The sequence below is a fragment of the Canis lupus genome, chromosome 6 (assembly GCF_011100685.1).
Source record: "Canis lupus familiaris isolate Mischka breed German Shepherd chromosome 6, alternate assembly UU_Cfam_GSD_1.0, whole genome shotgun sequence".
NCBI classification, from domain to species: domain Eukaryota; kingdom Metazoa; phylum Chordata; class Mammalia; order Carnivora; family Canidae; genus Canis; species Canis lupus.
Window position 1 is genome coordinate 16224740 of NC_049227.1, and position 24033 is coordinate 16248772.

The following is a 24033-nucleotide window of genomic DNA, read 5'->3' on the forward strand; positions in this document are numbered from 1 at the left end:
GAAAATCCCCGAATATTTGGAGATTAAACAGCACATTTCTAAATAATGCAATGATCAAAGAGGAAGTCTCAAAAGAAATTAAGGTCCACTTAGAACTAAATGAAAAGGAAAATACAACCAAAATATTTGGGATGCAGTGAAAACAGTGCTTGGAGGGGAATTTATAGCATTGAATGCATATGTGAGAAAAGAAGAAAGATCTGGAAATCGACACTTTAAATTTTCTATGTTAGGAAACTAGAAAAAGACAAATCCAAAGTGAGCAGAAGAAAAAAATTAGAAGTAGAGCAGAAATCAGTGAAATTAAAACAGGAAATCAATGGAGAAAATCAACAAAACCAAAAGCTGGTCCTCTGAATAAATCCTGGCCCACAGATATGAGGACCCAGAAGAGGTGGGCTGACCCCACAAGAACAGATGACCTTTATAGACCTACACCAAAGAAACGGAATCAATAATTAATAACCCCACAAAAGAGAAAGCACCAGCCCCAGATGGGTTCAGTGGTGAATTCTACCAAACTTTCAGTAAGAAATTACACCAATTCTCTACATTCTTTCCTAGAAGATGGAAGCTTCCTAACTCTACGAGGCCAGCATGACCTCAATACAAAACCAGATAAAGACATTATAAGAAAACTGTAGACCATCATCTCTCATGAATACATATGCAAAAATCCTCAAAAAAAAATAGTAGCAAGTATGATCGATCCAACAATGTATAAAAAGAATTATGTGTGAAAACAAAGTGGGGTTTATCCCAGGTACACAAGGCTGGTCCCATATTTCAAAATCAATTGTCATGGAATCAAGTCCTGTGATCAAGTCCCGTGTTGGGCTACCTGCTAAGGGGGTGTCTGCTTCTCCCTCTGCCCCTCCCCTCACCGTGCTCATGCTCTCTCTCTCTCATATTCTCTCCTTCTCTGTCAAATAAATAAAATCTTTAAAAAAGAAGAAAGAAAATCACATGATCTTATCAATAGATGCAGAAAAGTATTTTGACAAAATCTAGTGCCCAATTATGGTAAAGACTTTCAGCCAACTAGGAATAGAGAACTTCCTCGACACAACAGAGTATCTATAAACACACTTGTGGCTAAAGTCATACTGAGTGGTGAGGCACTCAAAGCTTTCCACTTAGCTGCCAAATGAGACAAAGATGTCCCTCTCACCACTCCCTCTCAACATTGTACTGGAGGTCCTGGTGAGTGCAATAAGTAGCATACAAATAAACAGAGGTAATATATAAATAAAAGAAAATAAAATGTATTAAGTGTAGAGAGCCCATGTTTATGGACAGGAAGAGTCAATATCGTCATGATGTCTGTCCTCCCCAACTTGAGCTGTAGATTTAAGGCAATTGCACTCTGAGTCCCAGCAAGTTATTTTGCAGATATCCACCACCTCAATCTCAAATCTGTATGTAGAGGCCAAAGTCCCAGAGGAGCCAATGCAGCATGGAAGGAGAACAAAACAGCTGGAGAACTGACGTTAAGACCTCCCATAAACCATAGTACTCAACAGCGTAGTCTTGTTGAGAGAACAAACAGATCGATGGAGCAGAACAGAGAGCCCAGACATAGAACCATGGTCATCTGACCTTTGGTAACAGAGCAGAGGTGAGGCAGTGGGGCAAAAGAAGTCTTGTCAGTAAGTGGTGCTCGAATAGGTAGATGTCTGTACACAGGAAAACAAAAAAAGAAGAAAGAACCTAGACACAGAATTTACATACTTCACAAAAATTAACTCCCAAGGGGATCACAGACCTAAATATAAAACTGTAAGAACTACAGGACTCTTGGAAGAGAACACAGGAGAGAACCCAGGGACCTCAGGTGTGGCAGTATCTTTTAGACACAACACCAAAGGTACTATCCACAAAAGAAATAACTGATAAGCTGGATGTCATTAAAATTACACATTTCCATTCTGCAAGAAGCCAACATCAAGAGACTGAGAAGACAGGGCATACACCAGGAGAAAATATTAACGAAAGACACGTCTGATCAAGGACTGTTATCCAAAATACACGAAGAGCTCCAAAAACTCAATATGAAAACAATGTAAGTAAAAAATGTGAAGACCTTAATGACACCTCACCAAGGAAGAGATACGGAGGCCAAACAGGCATCTGAGAAAAAGCTCCACATCATGTGTCCTCAGGGAAATGTGGGTCAAAACAACAAGACGATACCACCACACATCTGTTAGAACAGCCAAAATCCACAATACTATCACCAGATGCAGCAAGGATGTGGAGTAGCAGGTTGCTGGTGGCCATGCAGAATGGTGAGGCCGCTTAGGAAGACAGTTTGGCAGTTTCTTACAAAACTAAATATTCTCTTAACATACAATCCGGCAATTGTGCAAATTGGTATTCTTTTTTTTTTTTTTTTAAAGATTTGATTTATTTATTCATGAGAGAGAGAGAGAGAGAGGGGGGCAGAGGGAGAAGCAGGCTCCATGCAGGGAGCCTGATGTGGGACTCGATCCAGGGTCTCCAGGATCACGCCCTGGGCTGAAGGCGGCGCTAAACTGCTGAGCCACCTGGGCTGCCCAGCTACTTGGTATTCAAAAGAGCTGAAAACTTATGTCTACACAAAATCTGCACACATATACATAAAGCAGCATTTTCCATAGTTGCCAAAAATTATATGCAACCAAGCTGTCCTTCTTTAGTTGGATGGGTAATCTGTGGTCCATCTAGACAACAGATTACTATCCAGTGCTAAGAACACATGAGCTATCATGCTGTGAAAAGACATGGAAGCACCTTTCATGTGTATTAGTAAGTAAAATAACCCAATCTGAACAGCCTTTAGCCTTTGTTCTGTAGGATTTGAACCTGGTAACATCCTAAAAAAGGCCAGACTGTGGTGCGGGTAAAAGCCCAGGGGCTGTCAGGGTGGGGTGTGCGTGCAAGACCATCAGTCACACAGGGCAGCGAAACTACTCTGTACGGTTCTGTAATGGTGGATCTGTGTCACCCATTCGTCCAAACCCACGGGATGCACACGACCCAGCGTGACCCTCATGTGAACAGTGGACTCTGGGTGGTGCTGACATGTTTGAGTGGGTCCTCAATAGTGACAGATGCACCACCTGGGGTGGTGGGATGCTGTGTGTGGGGGTAACAGGTATGCGGAAAATTTCTGTACCTTCCCCTTATTTTGACCCCAAAACCACTCTAAAAAAATAGTTTTAACTGAAGAGTTTTAACAGCATTTTAAATTCATCTGATGATGCTAGATTAGTACACAACAGTCACAGTGTAGACAAAAATAACTTCAAATAATTTTCTTGGAGTTGTTGGTAGATCAGGAAAGTCTCTCAAAATCTCTGAGGGTGATGTTTGTGTGGCATTTTGGCCTTAGAAACAGGTTTTGCAATAGCAGATAAACTGGCTTACAAAAATCATCAATTCTCTTCTTACATTTACTGATGCTGATTCCGTCAACAAACACCAGCTGTAAGCCTTCTATATGCCAGATGCTGTGGACATATTAGGCGACAATCAGAATAAAGAAGGAAAGCAGTGTTGTTACAGGTGATAATCATGGTAACTGGGCTGGTGACTGCTGAACTCTGGGTGGGAAGGGAGCTAGACAGAGGCAAGCAGACTCAGGGGGTCATCGGAGTCCCCTTGATGGTCCTGCTTAATGCTCAAGGAGGGTGGCATGGCCATTGGTGGCAATGGGGACACAGCAGGGGGAGCAGAGTTGACAAATGGGGGCGCTGTCCTGGGCTTGGCCTACATGCTGTGGCTGCCATGCCAGCAGACCCTCGTGTCCTCTGAGCACCTCTGCACGTGTGTGTCTAGAGTTTGGGGCAGATGTTTGGCCTGGACTTAAGTCTGGGAGCCACTAGCACATGGGCGGTGTCTGAAGCCATGGAGAGGTCACCAATACTGTGGGTGCAGAGGGAAGCAGTGGCCAGAGGGACAGAGGAAACCCGGAAGCCAGGGCATCCTGGAGGCCACAGCAAGGAGGTGGTAACCAGCGGTCCTGTGGAGTGCATGCAGGTGAAGAGAGGCCCAAGCAGCAGGCTGCTATTGGCAGCAAGGCTCATGGGCACCATGATGGGAGTGGCTCTGGGAGTTAGAGGGCATGTGGGACTGGCTGCGGGAGAGGATGTGGAGGAGTTTTACCTTGTCAGTGGGACGAAGCAAGGTCATCAGGCAGGAGGCCCAGGAAGCATGAGGGGCTGAGGGGAGCCCCCGAGGGGAAAGCCAGTCATCTGTCTGAGAGAGGGGCCTGTCTACGCAGGACTGCAAACATAGCTGGCTGGCTATGGGGCTGATGTGCCAGGGGCTGGAGTTGCTGTGAGCACCCCCGAGGTCGGTGGGGCAGGCCCAGAGGCTGCAAGCAGAGGAGCAGTGGAGTGAGTCTGCCCTGACGCCTGCGCCGTCACGAGTCACGCCACGTCTCGAAGGCGGAGGAGGCGCGGTGCACACACTGTTCCTCGGGTATTGGACAGTTAGCCTCTGGTGGGAACCAGGCTGCCTGCTAGGGAAGACTGACAAAACTCATTATTTGTCTTGCTGGAGAGAGGGAGGAGAGAGGAGGGCAAGGTGTGGGGTCTGTGAGAACTGGGCCAAGTGACCCAGACCCCCCCTACATGCACTAGGTACAGGAGTGGAGCCAGGACGCTGGTGTGTCCTCCAGCTGCTGGTGCCTGGAGACACCACCCGGCTATTCAAATGTGCTGCACCGTCACCCACTCCCATCTGTGATGGCCTGAGGTGGAGGCTCTGTGTGTGTGAGGGTCCCTGGAGGACTCAGGGGTCTGGGAGTCAAGCTGTGTCTGAGACAACCCCAGGCTGGCTGTCTGCTCACTGCATGGCACAAAGCAAGGGCTAGGAGACTGTGGGGTCCATGAGCCTTCTGCAACCACCATCGCCTGGCAAGCTCCCTCCAGAATGTCCTCAGTAGGGCAGCCTGGGTGGCTCAGCCCAGGGCGTGGTCCTGGAGACTCGGGATAGAATCCCATGTCGGGTTCCCTGCATGGGGCCTGCTTCTCCCTCTGCCTGTGTCTCTGCTACTGCCCCCCCCCCCCCTTTCTGTGTCTCTCATGAATAAATAAAATCTTTAAAAAAAAAAAATGTCCTCAGACAGTAAGAATTCCTTTACTAACTCAGTCCTCAGGCACCCAAATTTTAATTTAATTCATTAATTTAGAGTTAAGTTGTGATTTCTTTATTAACTTGACAACATCTGCCTTTTAACTGGAACGTCTGGCTCATTAATGTTAAACAAGACTGCAGCTGAGGCTGGATTTGGTCTGTTTGTTTCCTATTTGTCCTGTTTCTGTGTTCTTTCCATCCTCATTCCTTGACTTCTTTTGGGTTTTGTAATGTTTTTTAGAATTCTACCCTAAAACCTATTTATGGACATTTTACCTATACTTCTTTGGATTACACTCCCTGTGGCTGCTCCAGGAGTTACATGGAAGCCCCTGCTCCCCGGTGTCTGCTGGGCCCACCGTCCAGGCATCCTGTGTGGTGATGTGAGGGCACAGCGGGGGTGTGCCTGGTCCCTAGGATGCTGCTTTTACCAGAAACAACCACCCAACAAACAAGGAACAAACTCAGGATAGTCTTACTCAGGTACCCAGCAGAACCTTTGCTCACAAATTAGTGAAGTGACAGCATTTGTGGCCAACGACAGATTTAAGCTATCTAGCAGAAACTGCAACTATAAGACCCATGTTCCCGCCACTGTACACTGGACAGCTTCCGTAAGCTTTTCTTTCTGAGGCTGTTCTGAGCTTGACGCTGACAAACGTGACTGGACATGCCTGACTCAGGATGATGCCCCCAATTCCATGGCTGACGCAGGTTTCCCGAGCAGGATGGACCATTAGGCACGACTGTTACCAGGGTCCACCCTCTGGGTGGCCTCCGGGGAATGACCGCCTATCCAGTTTGGGGCAGTATCAAAGCACACCCGCAGTTATCTGAAACAGCTCCTCTCTTCCAGCTGTGTACCTGCCCGAGGCTGGATTTCCTTCATTACCTTACCCAACACCACCTATCATGGCTGACAGAATGCAGAAGCTGTGAACACCTAGCAGTCTGCCATCGAGAGTCACAAAAAGGTAAACAACGCCACTCTTCTTGCTCCTTATTTTGTTTTGGAAAAGATCTCTCTTAAAACCATGTTATTTATGTTAATATACAACGAACTTGTTACCCTAACCAAGTTAATAAATATCCAAGATTTTTCTCAACTTCAATTTCTAGCAAATAACACAGGCTGTAACCTAGAAGGACAAAACCCTTGGGACTGATAGTTCAAGGGCTCCCGAGGCCGTGGATCTGCTGCCCCATGAGACCAATCATGCTACTCAGCTGCCAAGAGCCGGGTCCATGCACTCAAGGCAGGTTTCAGAACCAACCACATGTCACACCACACCTACCTAACACCGCATCCTGGACAGCGCTCTCCGGGTCATCGAGGTACACAAGGAGCTCTCTGTACAGGAACTGAATGTTGCTTTGGTAGTAGGACTTCCCATCATCATTCTTGATACACGCCAGCCATGTGACCAAGGCAGAGGTGGCAGCTAGCCTCACTTCATGGGAAACGTCGTCCAGACGCTTCAGGAGCTCTAGAGGGAGGGCCAGACAGGACAGTGAGACAGCGACCAGTGCAGGGACTGACCCAGAGCTGGGGGCACTCACCCTTGGGCCCTGGGAACCCCATGTCCTGTGGGGAGACTAGTGCTCACACTCAAGGGCCTGGGGGCAGCTCCCAGGACCACTGGACCACACTGGCCAGGGCAGGCGGAGGAGAACCTGGCCCTCCTTGTGCCGTATGTGCAGGCAGGCCTGAGCTGCTCTGTACCTGTCTCCTCACCTGCAAGGCAGCCCCAGGCCTCTGTGGCTCCGAGATGCTCAAGAGTCTGTCACCACAAGCATCACACCCTGGCTGTCCTGTCCCCTTGATGGGCAGACCCTTCTCTACCCCAACACACTGCGCACTCTGGGGAAGAGCTCAGGGCCTGATGATGAGAGCCAACACCTGTGTCTGGTTTGTTTCTGCTGAGTTCTGGGGCTGGACCACTTGGCTGCTGAACGCAGTAACCATTTCTCCTGTGGGTAGAAACTCACTGTTCACAGGTGAGGTTTTTATCAAACATATACCTTTCTCACCCCAAAGTACAAGAAATCTCTGGCCCTGTGGCTGGGTGTCTCTGGAGACTCAGCAGTCACTGGGGCACAGAATGAGCAGGCAGGAGGTGGATGTTGGTGGGGAGCAGGGCAGTGGCCCCACAATGGCAGGCGGCCTATCCACCAGACGTAGGTATGCAGGGCCGTGGGCCTGTGCTGTTCTACACATGTGTGCATGTGGCTCTTGGCTTCCTGATGGGCATTAACTCACAGAGATGCCCTTTTCTAAGGATTCTGAGCCTCATGGAAGCACGCATGTTTGCAAAACCTTGCAGAGACCAGCACCACCTCCCCTAGTCCTGGGACAGCCAGTGAGAAGGACACATCACCCGTGCCTCTCGCAGGGATTCCTGCCATATCCTTGCTCCTGCCAGCTCAGGCCAACTTTGGGATGGTGTCTCCTAAGCCTCTAGTTTTAAGCAGAAGAGGTGGCTTGGAAATTCACTTTTGTGATCGTCTGAGGTCCGCCATGATGTGCAACTGCTAGTTCAGGAAGAAAAGATAGCTTGTATGGGGCTTGTCAGGAAGGACTTAGAGGGAGCAGCTTAGAACGTCCTCCCCTCTGCAGCCAAGCAGGCAATGCTTCTGTAAACACATCGCTGCCAGGAGCACAGAACTGGTGCCACAAAATAAAGGAGCCTGCCCGAGGAAATCCTATTGTAATTAAAATATCCCCAAATGCCCCCAAATGAGCAACATTTTCACTGGCTTTTGTTTTAAAAAGTGAGCAAAATCCCAATGAGTCCTGACAGGCAGCAACCACACTGGCCTGGATTTGTTCACAGATAGAAATAGGAATAAGATGTTTGGTGCCACAGAAGTAAACACAAAAGCAAAAACAAACTTGAAAGAACACATGGGAAAGGTGACTTTGACTCTGCATTTCATCAAGATGCACTACATTTCCAGAACATTCTGAGCCACTACCTCTTCTGATGTTGGCCGTCTGTTTGCCACTCATTCTGGAGCTCTGCGTGCACAGCCTGCACCTCTTCCCCTCATGGTGACCCGAATGGACTCAGCTCACAAATCCCATCTCTGCCACATTTGGTCTCATGCATCCAGTGGCCCCTGCTTTGAATCTCATTTCCCGGAATTCTTAAGACCACCTTCTAGAATCACTGCCTGCTGCAGCCCAGGGAAAGTACAGGTGCTGAGGCTCCACTGTGTGGCCAGGGCCCAGGCAGGAATCAAGAGCCTGCAGGCCACACCCAGTGCCAACCTTGCTCCTTAGTCTCCACAGGGCCCCTCACTACAGTCTACCAGCAGCATTTCTAGAAGGTCTGCTGGGCTCTTTCTCAGTCATATCTTGGTTTCTGTTTGCATTTCTGTTTGAACTTGGAGGTGGGTTCTAGAATTCACCACTCCCCTCCAGCAACAGGGGTACTTGCCATCCTCCATGCTAGGTTTTCCTGGTGTTTTAGGGACCCTCCGCATCCACTAGTCTGCTCCTTCGTCTGAGATTGTGCAGTGCCTGGGCTCCAGAGGGGTGAAAATGTGGGATTTGAGGCACGGCTGTGTGCCCACCCTCACCTCAAGGGATCCCTGCCAGGTCGTGGGGCCGCACTCCCAAATCTTGGGCACACGCCTCCTTGTTTCTTGTGCTACACTATCTACCCATTGATGGTTCCTCTGTCATGGCTGTATTGGGATGCAGCATCAACCTGACTGGAGGTCAAAGGAGCAGTTTCTAGTTTCCCTATAAAAGAAACAGCCACCAGATAACTAGACACATGAGGTTTAGGAAAGAAAGATGTCCTACCAGGGTAAATCCTGATGAACTTATCAGGATCAATGATGCCACTGGAGGATTTTAGAAATCTGTTAATGATCTGGCACGAAATTAATCGAGTCATCTGAGAATCTTCCTCCAGGGTGGTTAGAATATGCGGCATCAGTGTCTCCTGCACTTGCTGTATCTGCAATGAGAAGACAAGAGGGGCTGGTGACGGACCCCAGCCCAGCAACGACACTGCATGTGGTGTGTACATGCTGCCTGTCATGGAAGGTGCCTGCCTCTCATACAGACAGGAGTCTGGAATGCTACTGTGAAATTTTTACATAAGAAAACTAGAACCTTGATTTTTAAAATCTAGATGACTTGAACAATCTTGTTTAAATTGGTGAGTTGATAAACTCATTATTCACAAAGTCTTAGACATAAATCCTACAGAGTCTGCTATTCACTGGAATGGCTGTCTATTGTGCCCTACAAAATTCAGGGGACATTGTAACTCTGATCATGACAGTTGAGTGTACCAGGAGGTAGAGCTCACACAGTAGGCAAGTCCCTGGCCAGGCATGGCAGATGTGGGGCTAAGCAGTGACAGCAAGGCTTTCACACTGCTGTGCCTGCTTCCCTGATCCCCATGTGAACTGCAGGTAGGAATCACAGTAACTCATAAACCCCAACATCTGCCCAACTCAGTTAGGTTCCTGTGGTTACATTCTCTGCTCTGCAAAGAGTAACATTTAATATGTAAACCTCTGAAAACCCCCAGATAATCAGAACACCAAATGCTGCGGGTCACACCAGCCTGTGCTCTGCCCTTGCCTGCAGCCCCCATGTTCCCTCCCCTCTGTGGGTTGCTGAAAGCAGGGTCTGGCCACTGCATGCACGTGCTCCTCCCCTGGGCAGGTGCCCTTGGGAGCCCCACCTGCTCTTCCGACAGGACCTCGCTGCTGATGAGCGCCCAGAGGCAGGACACAGCTGCCGTGCGGATGGCTGCGGCGGTCTTCCCTGCATGCCACTGCAGATTGGGGACCAGGATGTCCTTCGTCACAGTGTCGAGGTAGTGGTGGAACTGCCTGGGGTGGAAACATGGGAGCACAGGTAAAGACAAGGGAGCCAGGCTGAGGGGAAACCTGAACCAGGGCGTGAAGGTTTCCCTGGGGCAGGTGCCCTGCAGGGGAGGAGGCAGCTAGAGGGAGAGCTGGTGGCCTTCTAGAACTCCTCCCAGCCTCTGCTGGGCCCACTCAGAGGTTCTGAGCCTCTAGGGTGCCCCCACCCCTCTGCTGCAGGGCTTTGTCAGTCTTTCCCCTTGCCTCTGAAAGAGGAGGTAGGAAGTTACCAGGCACATTGACCAGGCTGGCAAAGTCACTTGTAGGTGTGGCCACCTCTCTCTCTCTCTCTCTCTCTCTCTCTCTCTCTCTCACACACACACACACACACACACACACACACACACAGACACATGCCTAACTGTCCCCTGTGGGCATGCTCCCCTCCACCCAAGGGGAGAGCACTGCAGGTCTGCACCCAGGGCCTGAGTGCTGCAGCTCATGGAGACATGGATGTTCCCACCAGTAATAAGGGCACATCATCTGGATGGTGAACTCACATATCCCACTCTGCCTGGCCAGCTCAGGGCTGCAGAGCCACACTCTGGGCACCTTAGTAGGAGCTGCACAGAGGGGCACCTGAGTGTCCTAACGAATCCCACTGTGCCTTCACCATTACATCAAAACCTGTTTGGTTCAACAAATAATTCAAGTTATTTCATTCCAAAGCATATTTCAAAGGTGGCTTGTGTCCCAATACCAGCTGCTCTTGAATACTGAAAAGGTAAAGCCTCTGGGGGGAGCCCGAGCTCCACGACACCCTTGCTTCTCCTTGCATCCTGCGCCATCCCTCTGGTCTGTCTCCAGCCTCATCCCCGACTGACCCAACTTTCTGATAAGGCTCCACCTGTTTGCTTCCAGCAGGGGGCATCCCAGAACCAGCGATGCAGGCAAAGGAGCAAATCTGGTTCTGGATGGTCTACACACACAGACACACAGACACACAGATTAGGTTTTCAATGTGCTTTAACTGTTATGCAAGGAACTGCTGCTTCTTGCAAAGTGATTCACAAGAGTCTCTTCAGAAGGACCTAACCCTGAGTCCTGTCCTCTGAGTGTCCAGGTAAAGTAGCTATAAGAATGGAGGGCTGAGCACTGGCCAGACTGCCGCTCGGCTGTGGGGATACAGGCAGGGGCCTCATGTGTGGTCAGGGTCAGTCAGAACTTGCGCCGAAAAAACAGTGACACATCAGGGAGGAAGATCAAGCACCTGACTTTTTGGAGTGGCTTGTCCTGTGCATGAGAAGATGCATGTGGCTTTGTAGGTGGGTCCTTGCTGGAATGAAGACGTACACGTAGGTGGTTCGCCCAGACTTCCCTCAGAACTGATGCCACCTCAGGAGACCGTGAGTGCCCTGCTCCTCAACCCCAGCTACCTTTGTGGGCAGTGCTCTGAAGACGGACCTCCTACCACCCTTGTCACCCCTTCCCTGGTCCCTGGTCAGCCTCGAGGACCAGACGGAGCCAGGTGGTGGCCAGCAAGGCCTGTCACACATCTATAGACACCCTGGAGGGCAGAGGCTGCATGTCTGGAGGTGGGGACGGCCCAGAGCAATTATGGAACCTGAGTGGGTCGGCCGGGACAGATGGGACGGTGCCCAGGGCCCAAGCTTGGGGTTGTTCTGTGGGAGGGGCAGCCCTGTCCGGGGGAGGGAGCCCCCCAAAATGGCACCTCCTCAAACCGAGGAGCCCATCTTGTCGCTGTGGCACTTTCATCAGGTATTAGTGAGGCCAAGGACCCAGGATAGCTCTCTCAACGCCTATGCTCTGCCAACTCTGAGTGGGACCTGCAGGTGGCCAGTGGACAGGTTTCGGCAGAATAGGGTCACCCATTCAGGCCCCTGGAGAGGATGTGGGGAAGCACAGGCTCTGAGGCACCAGCCGACCTGTGTCCATACGCCCTTGGGGCTCATCCATGTGGACCTCTGCTGTCGGGAGGGCTCCCAGGGCTCACTTTGTCTCTTTTTATGGCCACTGTAGGCTCAAAGCCTTGTGCAGACAAGCATGAAACAGAATTCCTGCAATTTGATGGGCTGACAGAGCCCACAGCAAATGTCCTAGCATGTTAGTGACAGAGCCCTGATGGATGTGCTCCTTCTAAGGGGATGGGGTCCCCTCACGCCTCACTGCCCACTCTACCCCATGGCACCCAGCTCTGCCCTGCGACGGATTTAGGTCACTCCTGTCCTTCCCACCAGCATCTCTGCTCTCCATCCCTCACTGCAGAGCTGCCACATTAGAGGTCTTTCAGTGTTTGCTGCCTCAAAGTTCTCATGGACAGAATCTTCTAACAGTGATTCAATCCATTCTTTGTTAGGTTTGAAAGGTACCGAAAGACTATTAAAAGTGAGAACAGCTAATATATAAACCATTAATAGTTAATGTTCCCTGAAACCTCTTCATTCAATGGAATTTTAACGGCCACACGAAAATGACTTGACTTCGTGTCTGTCCGACTGGGCTCTCATTGCAGGGCTGTTTACCCAGGGAGAGCGGCTGGCGCCAGAGCCCGGGGTGACCCCAGCTCCTGTCTGAGAGGACCCCACAGAGGCCAGAGGCCAGGCAGACTTACCCCTGGGAGTCGATGGTCTGCTTTGCATTCAGCAGCACCCGTGACAGGCAAGAGAAGAGCCTCAGGCGCATCTGCGGGTCTCTGGCTGGCTGGAGGCAGCTCCTAAGGATGGGCATGAGGTGGGGCAGCACTTCTCCCAGCGCCGGGCCTGGAAAACACACACCCAGTTCCCACGGTTCTTGCTCGCAGATGGACAGCAGCCCACGGCTGCAGGGTCAGCACCTGTGCCGAAGGCGGGGGCCAGCACGCCCTGTCCCACCACCTTCCTTTCCTTTCCGGATCGTGGGTGTCACTATAAAACATTTAACCCCCAAATCATGCTTATCATTCAACATGGAAACTTCCTATTTCCTTATATTTTCCCAGATACTTAAAAAAATTCAAGTTAAGCAATATTTTAAAGATCAACCAAAATAAATTATTCAGAACACGTAAGGTGTTTAATATTTGCCCCTACACTTGGCAGCCATCGCTCTACTCAGGCGCTGCTCGAGAGCACTGGCGCAGGTCCGCCTGTAGTACCAAGGGCCTCAGACATGAGGAATGATTTTCAGTACTGGAAGTGCTCTCAGTCGTGATTGGAATAAACAGTCCCTGGGGTGTAGACATGCACTCTGATTGCATGGACACGGTCATGGAGTGCCACTGTGGCCCCCCACTCCAGCCAGGCAGGCCCTCGCAGCACTGTACAACTGATAGCGCCTCTCATAGCCACCCTGCTCACAACGTGCCTGTCCATTTGCAACAAGCCCAAAAACAAGCAAAGCAACTGGAGTCTTCTCAGATCCTCTGTCTCAAACTGGGCGTCAAAGCCACAAGATGGAAAAGCAAAGCCCTTTGTTGACCTGAGGCCAGGTGTGGGGTCTGGGGAAGAAAGAGAAACAAACTAGATGGGACGATATGGCCCAGGAGCAGGATACCTTCAGCACGACTGAGCACCGAATGTTTGCTCACACCCTCTGTGGTTTATTTTCCTTTGACATCACACAGAAGGCCAATGTTCAGACAATTCTCACTGGAGGAGGAGGTGGGATCTTTCAGGAAAGATACCAATCTCCTGCTTACAAGCAAGAGGAGAAAGGAGTCACTGAATGTCTTCCTGCCCCTCCTGTAAAAACACACCTAGCTTGTGCACATCACTGTCTCCCTTTTACCATGTGTGCACCAAAAATGCATTATTTCTAACATGTCAAGTCTGTTAAATGCTCTTTGTAAAAATGAGAAAAAAACTCCTCCAACCTGCAGGGTGTTTGTCAACACTAACGGTACAAAGAAACGGGTAGATGTGAGATCCAGCAGGAAGTACTTGAGGACTGGATAGACCGGTGTGCCCTGGGTGTGCCAGCACCATGCGGGTTGTGGGGCACTGGGAAAGGAACCTCTCCAGACCAAACAGGATACTTTCAAACAAAGAGTGTAAATACACAGTATTCACACTCTGAGAAAATACTTGGTTAACTGAAGGAGAAGTGCAGAGCAGCCATGCCACCCCCCATACTGCCCGCCCCTCCTGCACTTGGCTGACAACCCAGCTTTTCCTGATCAGCCTCAACGGTGTGCAGGCTTGCAGGTTCCAGTGCACTGGGAAGTGGCTTCTGGTGGCTTTCTAAATTAGGGACAGAAACTGCCCTTCCAGGTCTGAAAGTAATTTTTGTTGTTTTCAAGAATCTTTTAAAAAGAAGCATTCCAGTGAAAGCTTCCCCAGGGCTGGTCCAATAGAGGGATTTCCACAGGGCAGGGAGGAAGCATGGATGGGAGGCCCACGCAGAACACCCGTTGGCCATGCAGCACTAAGTTCAATGATGCTGAGGTGTATCTCAACACGGGCCACATGAGAGGCCATGACAAGGCCCAAACTTGAGGTTTAACATCAAACCCATACACCTGGCAGGCTTTGAGCAGCCATGTTACATAAAGTCTTGAAAAGTAATCTTCTTGGCATTTTTAAAGTTAACATTTTGGTTCTCAAACTGCTGGTTCCCATGGGCAGGAGAGATGAGTCACCCCACCTCAGCTGGCTTGTGGCCCCCTGGGTCCAGCCTGGGCATGGTGGGAACTCACCTGCATGGGTGACTACCACAGTGAGCTGCAGCAGCTCCACGGAGTGGACAGTCCAGTCGTTCTGTGTCGCTGCCAGCCACTCCACAAGGGGGCCTATGTGTTCTCGGTAGAGGTCCTGCCTGCTGTTGACCTCTTGCACTGTGGCCAGAGCATCCATGGTCTCTTGAACCTGTAGGTGTGAATTACAGGCTGGGGAAAGCCCTCGGGGGGAGGGGGGGACCCATCCTCATCATCAGACAGCGAGACCCACTGAGGCATGTGAGCGGCTAGTGACCAGGCCAACCTCAAACACCCAATCGTTGAGGAAGCATGACAAGAGGAGCCCCTGGAGTGCCTGCTGGGGCTAGGACTGTAGGTGCTCATCTAACCGCCACTATGCACATGGCGTCAGTGCCGTGGGCACAACAGGTAACAAAACAGACAGACGTGCATTTACGAGATTCAGCCACTGTGCCCCCATTCAGCACAAAGCCAGGGGCACGTAGGGAGAGCAAGCTTCCTGGCAGGCCGCTCCCTTCTGGGGTCCTCAGCTCCCACTGTGGTGGGAGAGCTGGGCGTCAGCCAGCCCAATCTGTGAGGGAGCAGGGAGCAAGGTGGCAGCAGGGCACTGAACTGATCAGACAAAAACTATGCTGGCCCAAGGTCACCCTGCAACTGGGCTTTCCAGTTGAGACAACCACCCTCTGGGGGGGGTGGGGGCAGGAGACAGGTCTGTAGCCACCTCCCAGCCTGCCTCCTGACAGCTGCCCAGCTTCCTTCTATTGTGTCCCATGCATGTACTGTTTGTGGCCCTGTGGTGATGAGCTGCCTGCTGATACGTGCTCTGTGGAACAGTGGCTTTTAAAGACAAAAATGTGGGGGGTACCTGGGTGGCTCAAATGGTTGACTATCTGCCTTCAGCTCAGGTAATGATATCAGGGTCCTGGGATTGAGTCCTGCATTGGGCTCCCTGCTCAGTGGGGAGTCTGCTTCTCCCTCCCCCTCTGCCCCTCCTCCCCAACTCATGCTCTCTGTCTCAAATGAATAAAAATCTTAAAAAAAAACAACAAACAAAACAAAGTTGAGAGGCCCAGGAAAGGAGAGGAAGGGCAGAGGACCTCCTTGATATGGGGCACAGGTTCTATGAAGTGCCCAGGCACCTCTCCATCAGGCACATCATCCCCAGACAGAGGTGTGCCCACGGGGGTGGAGAGAGGACCAGGGGGAGAACCACATTCTTCTGGAGATGGTCCCTGAGGCCCAAGGGGAACTGGACATCAGAAGAATTTTCAAAGCTTAAACCCAGAGCTGAGAAAACAGAAATAGTGCTATAAAGCTGGCCTGTGATGAGATGGGAGATTATGACACTATCTTCTCTATAGGCTGTCAGTCACAGGCTGGAGCTGAGGACAGGCTCCTGTCCTGCTTGTCCGTAGCTGTTGTCCCTCTGAGACATGACAATAAACGGGCAGCTGCAGGTTCTCTAGAATCCTTTACCCCCTGAGGGCCACCGCATGAGCGACTCATCCCAAATGTCCCACATGGTCCTCCACTATGCTAGTCAGCTGAGTCAGGGGAGCCTGAGGCTTCAGTTTCCACAGCAGGAGGACTTCTGGATGGTGGTTCCATTTGGTCAGATGAGCACCTTCCCAGGCATGAGCTCCATCACCCACACAGCAAAGTGGGGGTTTCCCTGTAGCCTTACCTTGTCACTGAGGCCTGTGGCTCCGGAGAGCGCCATGATGGTCACGAGCACTTCCATGAGCTGCAAGCTGCATCCTCTGCAGTCTTCCTGGCACACGGAAACCAAAGTCTGCACGCAGAGCAGCAGGTGCTCCCCATGAAGCAGCTATGAAGGAAAAAAGGAGTACTGTGAGCCAGCCCTCCCCCCACCCACCTGTCCCTTACCACACCTCCCAGGGTCCCCCTTACTACACCCCTCACTCCCCACCCTCTGCCCTCTGCACTAGCCCCCAGCTCCTGCCCCCCTCCCAGGGCCCCCCTTACTATACCACCCCCTGCACTTGCTCTCCCCACCTCCTGCCTCCCCCCACCCCACAGCCCACACTGACAGGACACAGCACACTAGTGCCATGGATCAGAAAGCATGGACCACAGGAGTGCCTTCTTTCATGGGAAAACTTTCAGTTTTCTTTTCCAGGGAAAACAACATAGCCCAAGAAAGAACTGCTTAGCAGTCTCTCAGTTAATGTTTAAAGCAGGTCTTATGCATGAGCCACACATCCCATAAAATTCACAAGGGAAACAGGGCATCTTGGATCCACATGCAAACACCCATCCCTCCCAACCTGCCCCCAAGGGTAATAGACAAGGTGGAGGACGGTGGACAGGATGGGCGCGCCAGAGCCCGTGGCTGCAGAGGCTGGGTGGGGGCATGCGGGGGCTCATTCTGCTCTTTTCTCTACTGCTGACCATTTCTGAGTCTTTCTGTAATAATGAGTTTTAATAAAAGTTAATAAAAGTTCTGCGGTTCAGGACATGCCTCCTGATGGATGGGGGTGACACGGCGGGTGCCTCAGCCAGGTCTACTCAGCCGCTCGTCTCCCAGACCTCAGCTTCATCAACCATGGAGCAGAACTCCTTAATGCCCGTGCCCCACCCCGTGCTTCTCATACGTCCCTCCATGTGTGCCTCACGCATGTTTCACAAAGGACAGAGAGGATGGGACAGGAGCACGACGCAGAGGGCAGGAGGTGTGCACTCAGGCGGTTTCACTAATGGGAACAAGTCCAAAGGCAATTCTGGAGGAGTTCTGGGCTCATGCACAAATGATATAAATCATGAGATTTCAAACAAAGAATTCACACTGGATCACAGAGGAGTGTGGTTCACGCTTGCCTGGCTGCTCACGTGCAGCAACCCTGGGAAGCCAGACTAGTGTTTAATTCACATTCTCACTTGTTCCATGCCCCGATCTCTTTTAGGCCTAGGTGGGCAGTCACCAAGTGTCTGAGGACATGGTTTCAGCTCATCTCCAGAACGGCCTAGAGTAACCACTGACAGAGCGTCACTCTCAGCTCCTGAGATGCATGCCGACATCAGCTCAGGCTGGCTGTCTTGGGGTGCACTGGACCTTGCAAGGAGCTGCGTGCTTTTCTACATGTGCCCTTCTGTAGGAAGTGTGGCACCATCTCTGGGAATCTTGGCCTTGGCATTCACAGATTTGTTTATATCAAAGCAGAGAACATTCCCCTCCCCTCCACCTGCACCTCAAGAGGGAGACCAAGGCACAGCGGAGGCGAGTTTCCAAAATGACATCTTAGCTCCTGCTCCTGAAAGTGTCATCTGAGGTTGTCGAAACTTTATGGCAGAAAGTGCTAGAGGCTGACATTTCTACGGTGACCACGCCCCTGCACTCATCATGGTTTGTGTTTGTTCAACAGGAATAAATGAGTTACCCTTACGGTATCAAACAATTTCCTCAGCTCAGTTACATGTCACAAAACAAATATTTCAAAGGAAAGGATCGGATTCCCTCAGCTTAGCCCCAGGTGCGGCGCTGGCCAGACACACCTGGGGAGGCACCTGCCACTACCAGGCCCTGCAGCAGCCGGCATGCAGCCTCAGGGAGCCTCTGTCTGGTTGATGCTGGAGTTTCTACCCTTCAGTTTTTTCTCAAAAGATGTCAGCAGCTGGTCCTCCCAGCTCCTGGGGAATGATGGCAGGAAGCTCATGCTGTTTCCTTCCTGCTGCAGGGGAAAAAGGACTGCATCTGGAGCCTTTGCCTAAAGTTGAGTGTTCACTGCCTTTGCTGAATGTCTGAGTCTGTGAGGAAATGGGCATCTCCGGTTTTCCCTATGGCTGGTTCCTTGGCCTGAGCCTGGAACACATCTGATGAGACACTAAGCATGATCATGCTGTTTAAAACACCACTACAGGAGCACTTGGTGGCTCCGTCAGTTGAGAGACCAACTTGATTTCAGCTCAGGTCATGATCTCAGGGTCGTGAGATCAAGCCCCACAACAGGCTCTACACTGGGTGTGGAGCCTACAGAAAACAAAACAAAACAAAACAAAACAAAGAAAAACAAAACAACATCAATGTAGAAATTCGTCCTCAAAAAACCTCTGGAAGATGAAGAGCCAAATACATAATCTGAACTTCATGGATTAAGGGATTAAATTTTTCTGTAGGGGCGCCTGGGTAGCTCAGTGGGTAAAGTGTCTACGTTTAGCTCAGGTCATGATCCCAGGGTCCTGGGGTGGGGTTGAGTCCCGCCGGGGTTGGGCTCCTTGTTCAGCAGGAAACCTGCTTCTCCATTCTCCATCTCCTCCCCACTCATGTGCTCTGTTGCTATCTCTGTCTTTCTCTCAAATAAATAAAACCTTAAAAAAATAGATTTTTCTATACATGACGCTAAAATATGAAATATTTTCTTTCCCATAAAATTTGTAGATCTCTATTTAAACACGTGCACAAAATTTCAAATTTAGCCTTTCAGGAAACAGAGAGCTGGTTCACAAATCTATGTAGAGGAATCAGAATCATTACCAGACCACCCTGAGTAAAAATGCAGAATTCATGTGGGTTTGACAATTATGTTAAAAACAGGTTTCGGAAAAGGTGAACCGTGTCAAAAGCACCGGGGTCAGGGAGAATGGCTCATCAACACTCCCCTCTGAGACCTCAGCCCCACCTCCCACCTGCCACGTCTCATGCCGCCTTGCGAGCAGATTCACAGCTGTGATGGGACCACCTTGTCACCTGATGCCGGAGAAGGATCAACCGAGCCCAAGTAGGATGCGTCCCAGCACCCGTCCGTCCCAACACTCGTCCGTGTCTGAAGACATAGCTGGTCCCCCACCCCTGCCTGGGCCAGCCCCAAGTGCTGTCCCCAGGCCTGCGCCACAGGGGACAATCAGGGGGCACAGACCCCCGTTCCTTACAGAGGAGCAGGAGGGCCTAGTGACTGTCACAGCCAAACAAAAACAAAGTCCTTATCTTTTTCTCAATTGCACCCAATTATAAATTGTTCCAAACGATTAAGCCTAGCTACCCAAACTGCTTCGATGTAGAATAAAGCGAGTATGTAGTAACTGTGTACAGAATCCCACACCCATTTCCCAGCCATCTGCTTGCTTGTTCTGAGCACGTGATGACAATGCTGAGGTACACAAGTAAAGAGCCAGTTCGTGGTGATAGGCTGAGGACCAAGAGCGGGGGTGGGAAAGGACGCTGTGGCCCCATAGCCCATCCCTCACCCTATCCCACACTGTCCTGCACGGTGGCCACTGGGCACATGGAAGGTGGCTGGCATGAAGCAGGACCTGCATTTTCCATGTGTTTAGTTTTAACATGAATGACCGCTGACTGGACAGAGTAGAAGGAGGCAGCAAGCAGGCAGGTCCCCAGACAAGATGGTGTCAGTGGTGGTACCCTGGCCGTGGGCCTTGTGCAGGCCCAACCCCTGCCCTATCTACTAATAATGATCAACAGGTATGTACTAACAGCCTCAGGCAGGGGGCGCCACCCACCTTCCCTGTGTAGAGGGTCAACCTCATGATGCACTGTGCCTGCCTCCCTTCCCACAGCTTACATTTTCAGATCCTTGACAGACATGGGGCTGGGCCAGCTCCGTGGCAATGACCTTCAAGTGTGGCTGGAGGGCCTCCCTAGGGCAGCCTCGGATGATAGAAGCGAGGACCAGGAGGCCGGCGGGGGAGGGTGACTTCTTCAGCGTGGATAAGATCAGCTTCAGAAACACTTCTGGGCTGACGAACACTCCAACCAGCTCTGCAGATCTGATGCACTGTGAGAGAAGGCAAGAAGCTGACGGGATGCCCCGGGCACTTGTGCATCTGCCTGTGGGGCTCCCAGCCCACCACAGCCAGCCTTGTGTGTGTGCAATAGGAAGTCCCCCTGGCCCTTAGCTTCTGCAGGGTTCTGATTCCCAGGAAGGCCAAGTCCTGGCAGGGCTTCATGCCCCTCAAGTGCTGCCAGTGACCTAGGCTTGTTATGAACAAATGGCTACATGCTGGCAGTGCCATGCTGTGGGCACCACTCTGCATCATAACAGTGCGCCTCAGGGCATTAGGATGACTAAAAAAAGCCAATTCTAAAGGATACATAGTGCATGACTCCATTTATACAACATCCCCCAGTGACATAATATAGGGATATCCCCCACTGTGCCAGGCTGCTGTCATGGGCCCCATGACATGTCCTCTGGGCAGGAGTGAGCATGCCCATGCGCATCCAGAGTGAGGCCCAATGGCCTGTTGCTCAGTAAAGGTGCCCACCAGCTGAGCTCATGGGGCAGACAGGACAAGTGAAGCAAACCCCGCTGAGGCTCACCTGCTTCTACCTATGCACGTGGTGATGCTAACAGCTAGCCACGTGGTGGGTGGCAGTGAGAACCAGCCACCACCAAGCAAGAAGATGCCGGTTGTCACATGCTGGGCCAGGAGTCTGTGGGCATGCGAGGGCCACCAGAGCCAGGGAGGTGTCCTGCCTGCCCAAGTGAGACTCGCAGGGACAAGTGTGTCAAAGGTAAGGCTGACAGGCTTGTGCAATCCACCTGTACAGAGCCATCGCTTGCTAGTGTTGAGAGAAAACAGATCTGGGTTGACCGGCCCATGAGTAGGGGTGGCAGAGGGTGGGGAGGATGCCAAGACCCAAGGGGATCTCAGGGAGACGTGAACATTATCTTAGCTGTGGTGGCAGTTCTATGGCGGCTCACATTGATCAAAACCAGCAGACAGTGACCTCACATAGGTGAACATTATAACTTATAAGCTACAGCTCAACGAACGTGACCAGTAAAAGGCAACTCACATTGCTGACCACAGCCCTGTCCTCATCAGCACATGCCCGCTGCAGGGTTCTGAGGATAACCTCCAGGTGCTGCGTGATGTGGTCTTCGGCGTGGAGCATCAGCACTGACAGCAGCTGTGCAGCCTTCACCCTGGTTCCTACTACCCAGTCGGTGATGTCATGACAGATGGCAGGAAGGATCTTGGAGAGGTTTCTGAAGACGAGCTCCCGACAGCCCAACACAGGGCGATTCTCTGGTGGTAGAAAGAATAAGACAGGAAGTTCACAAATAAAACCTCCGTGAATCCTGGGAAAGCTGATTCATCATGTGTCCCTGGTTTAAGGGACACCTACATGTTTCATTTTGAAATCTTAAAAATGTAAACCACCTCTGAGAGCAGAAATGAAGCCACATTGTTCTAATTTAGCTTCAAATTTTCGTACAGACTGAGGCATAAGTGACACACAATAGAATACACTAAGTGCCTAATCTGGTAAGTTTTGACACATGGACACACCTGTAAACCACCACTGTAATCAGGATGCAGATGCACCCAATGCCCAAAGCCTCCTGTGCCCCTGTAGCACTTCCAGGGCTCTCTGCCTGCCCAGGCAACTGGATCTGCTTCCTGTCACTACAGACGTACCCTCTCTGGCCAGAGTTGTGTGGTTCACACTTCGGTTTGCCCAGCTCCCTTCTCCCCACAATGATCCAGGGTCAATCGTGTGTCAGCATGCCTTCCTGGGCTGGGCTGTTGCCAAAGAATCTGAGACAAGTACCACATGTAAGTCTATATGGATACCGTGGCTGCTCCCGCAGGTGAGTACCTGTGGCTGTGTCCACTGGGTTCCACGGAAGGTGGCATTTGATTGAAGGAACTGCCAAGCGGTTTTCCCAAGGGGGCTGTACTGTCATGTCCCCACACCTGGGCAGGGACTTCAGCTCCTCCGTGTCCTCACCTGTGCTTGAGTGGCCAGTCCTCAGCGAAAGCCACTGACAGGATACGTGGTGCTTGCTGTGGCTTCATGCTCACTTTCTAATGACATGGAGCAGCTTCTCATGTGCGTATTTATATCTTTGTTGGCGATGTGCCCTAAAAAATCTTTCTGCCCACTAAGAAATCAGATTGTTTTTGAAGTTTATTTTTAGTGATCAATGTTGAAAGACATCCTTTCTCCAGTGAACTGTCATGGAACCTATCTGAGATCAGTTGTCCACATATGTAGGCATCTATTCTGAATGCTTGACCTCCCTCCTACTGCCTGTCTGTATGCTGACCCCACACAGTCTGGAGTACTATGTTCTTGCTCTGTAGATTCTCTCAAAAAGGAAGTGTTAGCTTTTCAACTTTGCTCTTCATTGTCAAAGTTCTGGATGCCCTAGGTCTCTGCATTTCCATATATTTTAGAATGTTTGTCACTTTCTACAAAAAAGGCTTCAAAGATTTTGATTTTAAAAATTCAAACTCTAGGGGTGCCTGGGTGGCTCAGTCAGCTGGGCATCTGCCTTTGCCTTGGGTTGTGATCTCAGGGTCCTGGGATCAAGCCCTGAGTTGGGCTCCCTGCTCAGCAGGGAGCCTGCTTCTCCCTCTCCCTGCTGCTCCCCGATTGTGCTTGTCAAATAACTAAAATTCAAAACTCTGTTCTCATACTATTCCAAAAATAGAAATGGAAAGAAAACTTTCAAATTCATTCTATGAGGCCAGTATTACCCTGATACCAAAACCAGAGAAAGACTCCACACAAAAAAAGAGAACTATAGGCTAATATCCCTGATGAACATGGATACAAAAGTCTTCAACAAAATACTAACAAACCGAATCCAATAACATATTAAAGAACTCATGGGACCCCTGGGTGGCTTGGTTGGTTAAGCATATGGTTCTTCATTTTGACTCCGGTCATGATCTCAGGGTCATAAGATTGAGTCCCATGTTGGTCTCTACACTAGACATAGAACGTGCTTAAGATTCTCCTTCCTTCAAAAAAAAAAAAAAAAAAAAAAAAAAGATTCTCCTTCTTTCTCCCTCAGCCCCTCCCCTTGCTCCCCTCATGCTGCTTGCTATTCTCTAAAAAAAAAAAAAAAAAAACAAACAACAACAAACCTCATTCACCATGATGAAGTAGGACTTCTTCCTGGGCTGCAAGGGTGGTTCAATATTTGCAAATCAATCAACATGATACATCACATTAATAAAAGAAAGGATAAGGACCATATGATCCTCTCAACAGATGCAGAAAAAACATCTGACAAAGCACAACATCCATTCATGGTAAAAACCCTCAACAAAGTAGGGTTAGAGGGAACATACAGCAACATAATAAAGGCCATCTATGAAAACCCCGCCACTAACACATTCAATGGGGAAAAACTGAGAGCTTTTCCTCTAAGATCAGGAGCAAGACAAGGATTCCAACTCTCACCACTTTTATTCAACATGGTACTGGAAGTCCTGGCCACAGCAATCAGACAAGAAAAAGAAATAAAAGGCATTCAAATTGTAAGGAAGAAGTAAAGCTTTCACTATTTGCAGGTGACATGATACTCTATGTAGAAAACCAAAAAACTACTACAACTGATACATGAATTCAGTAAAGTCACAGAATACAAAACCAATGTACAGAAACCTGTTGC

General features: G+C 50.3%; 1 protein-coding gene and 1 long non-coding RNA gene across 15 annotated transcripts in view; one reads left to right on the plus strand and one right to left on the minus strand.

The window, feature by feature from the left end:
* Positions 1 to 18848, plus strand: part of LOC111096243 — a 47478-nt gene extending 28630 nt beyond the window's left edge. For 6 of the 14 annotated variants that reach the window (XR_005360688.1, XR_005360685.1, XR_005360690.1 and 3 more), the window contains 3 exons: positions 5363 to 5604; positions 5978 to 6095; positions 6241 to 14799. This is a non-coding gene — a long non-coding RNA (uncharacterized LOC111096243). Of the gene's footprint in view, positions 1 to 5362; positions 5605 to 5977; positions 6096 to 6240; positions 14800 to 17568 lie in introns of those variants that run through there. The other 8 variants (XR_005360679.1, XR_005360684.1, XR_005360681.1 and 5 more) reach the window with 4 other exon arrangements.
* The window catches only part of DNAAF5 (dynein axonemal assembly factor 5), a 46831-nt gene that overhangs the window by 1486 nt on the left and 21312 nt on the right, over positions 1 to 24033 (minus strand). Inside the window, exons 5-12 of the mRNA XM_038539714.1 lie at positions 21420 to 21652; positions 20182 to 20394; positions 16329 to 16472; positions 14645 to 14813; positions 12584 to 12731; positions 9828 to 9978; positions 8933 to 9089; positions 6417 to 6608 (exon numbers count right to left, since the gene is read on the minus strand). Coding sequence (XP_038395642.1) covers positions 6417 to 6608; positions 8933 to 9089; positions 9828 to 9978; positions 12584 to 12731; positions 14645 to 14813; positions 16329 to 16472; positions 20182 to 20394; positions 21420 to 21652 — 1407 coding nt within the window. The remainder of the gene's footprint in view (positions 1 to 6416; positions 6609 to 8932; positions 9090 to 9827; positions 9979 to 12583; positions 12732 to 14644; positions 14814 to 16328; positions 16473 to 20181; positions 20395 to 21419; positions 21653 to 24033) is intronic.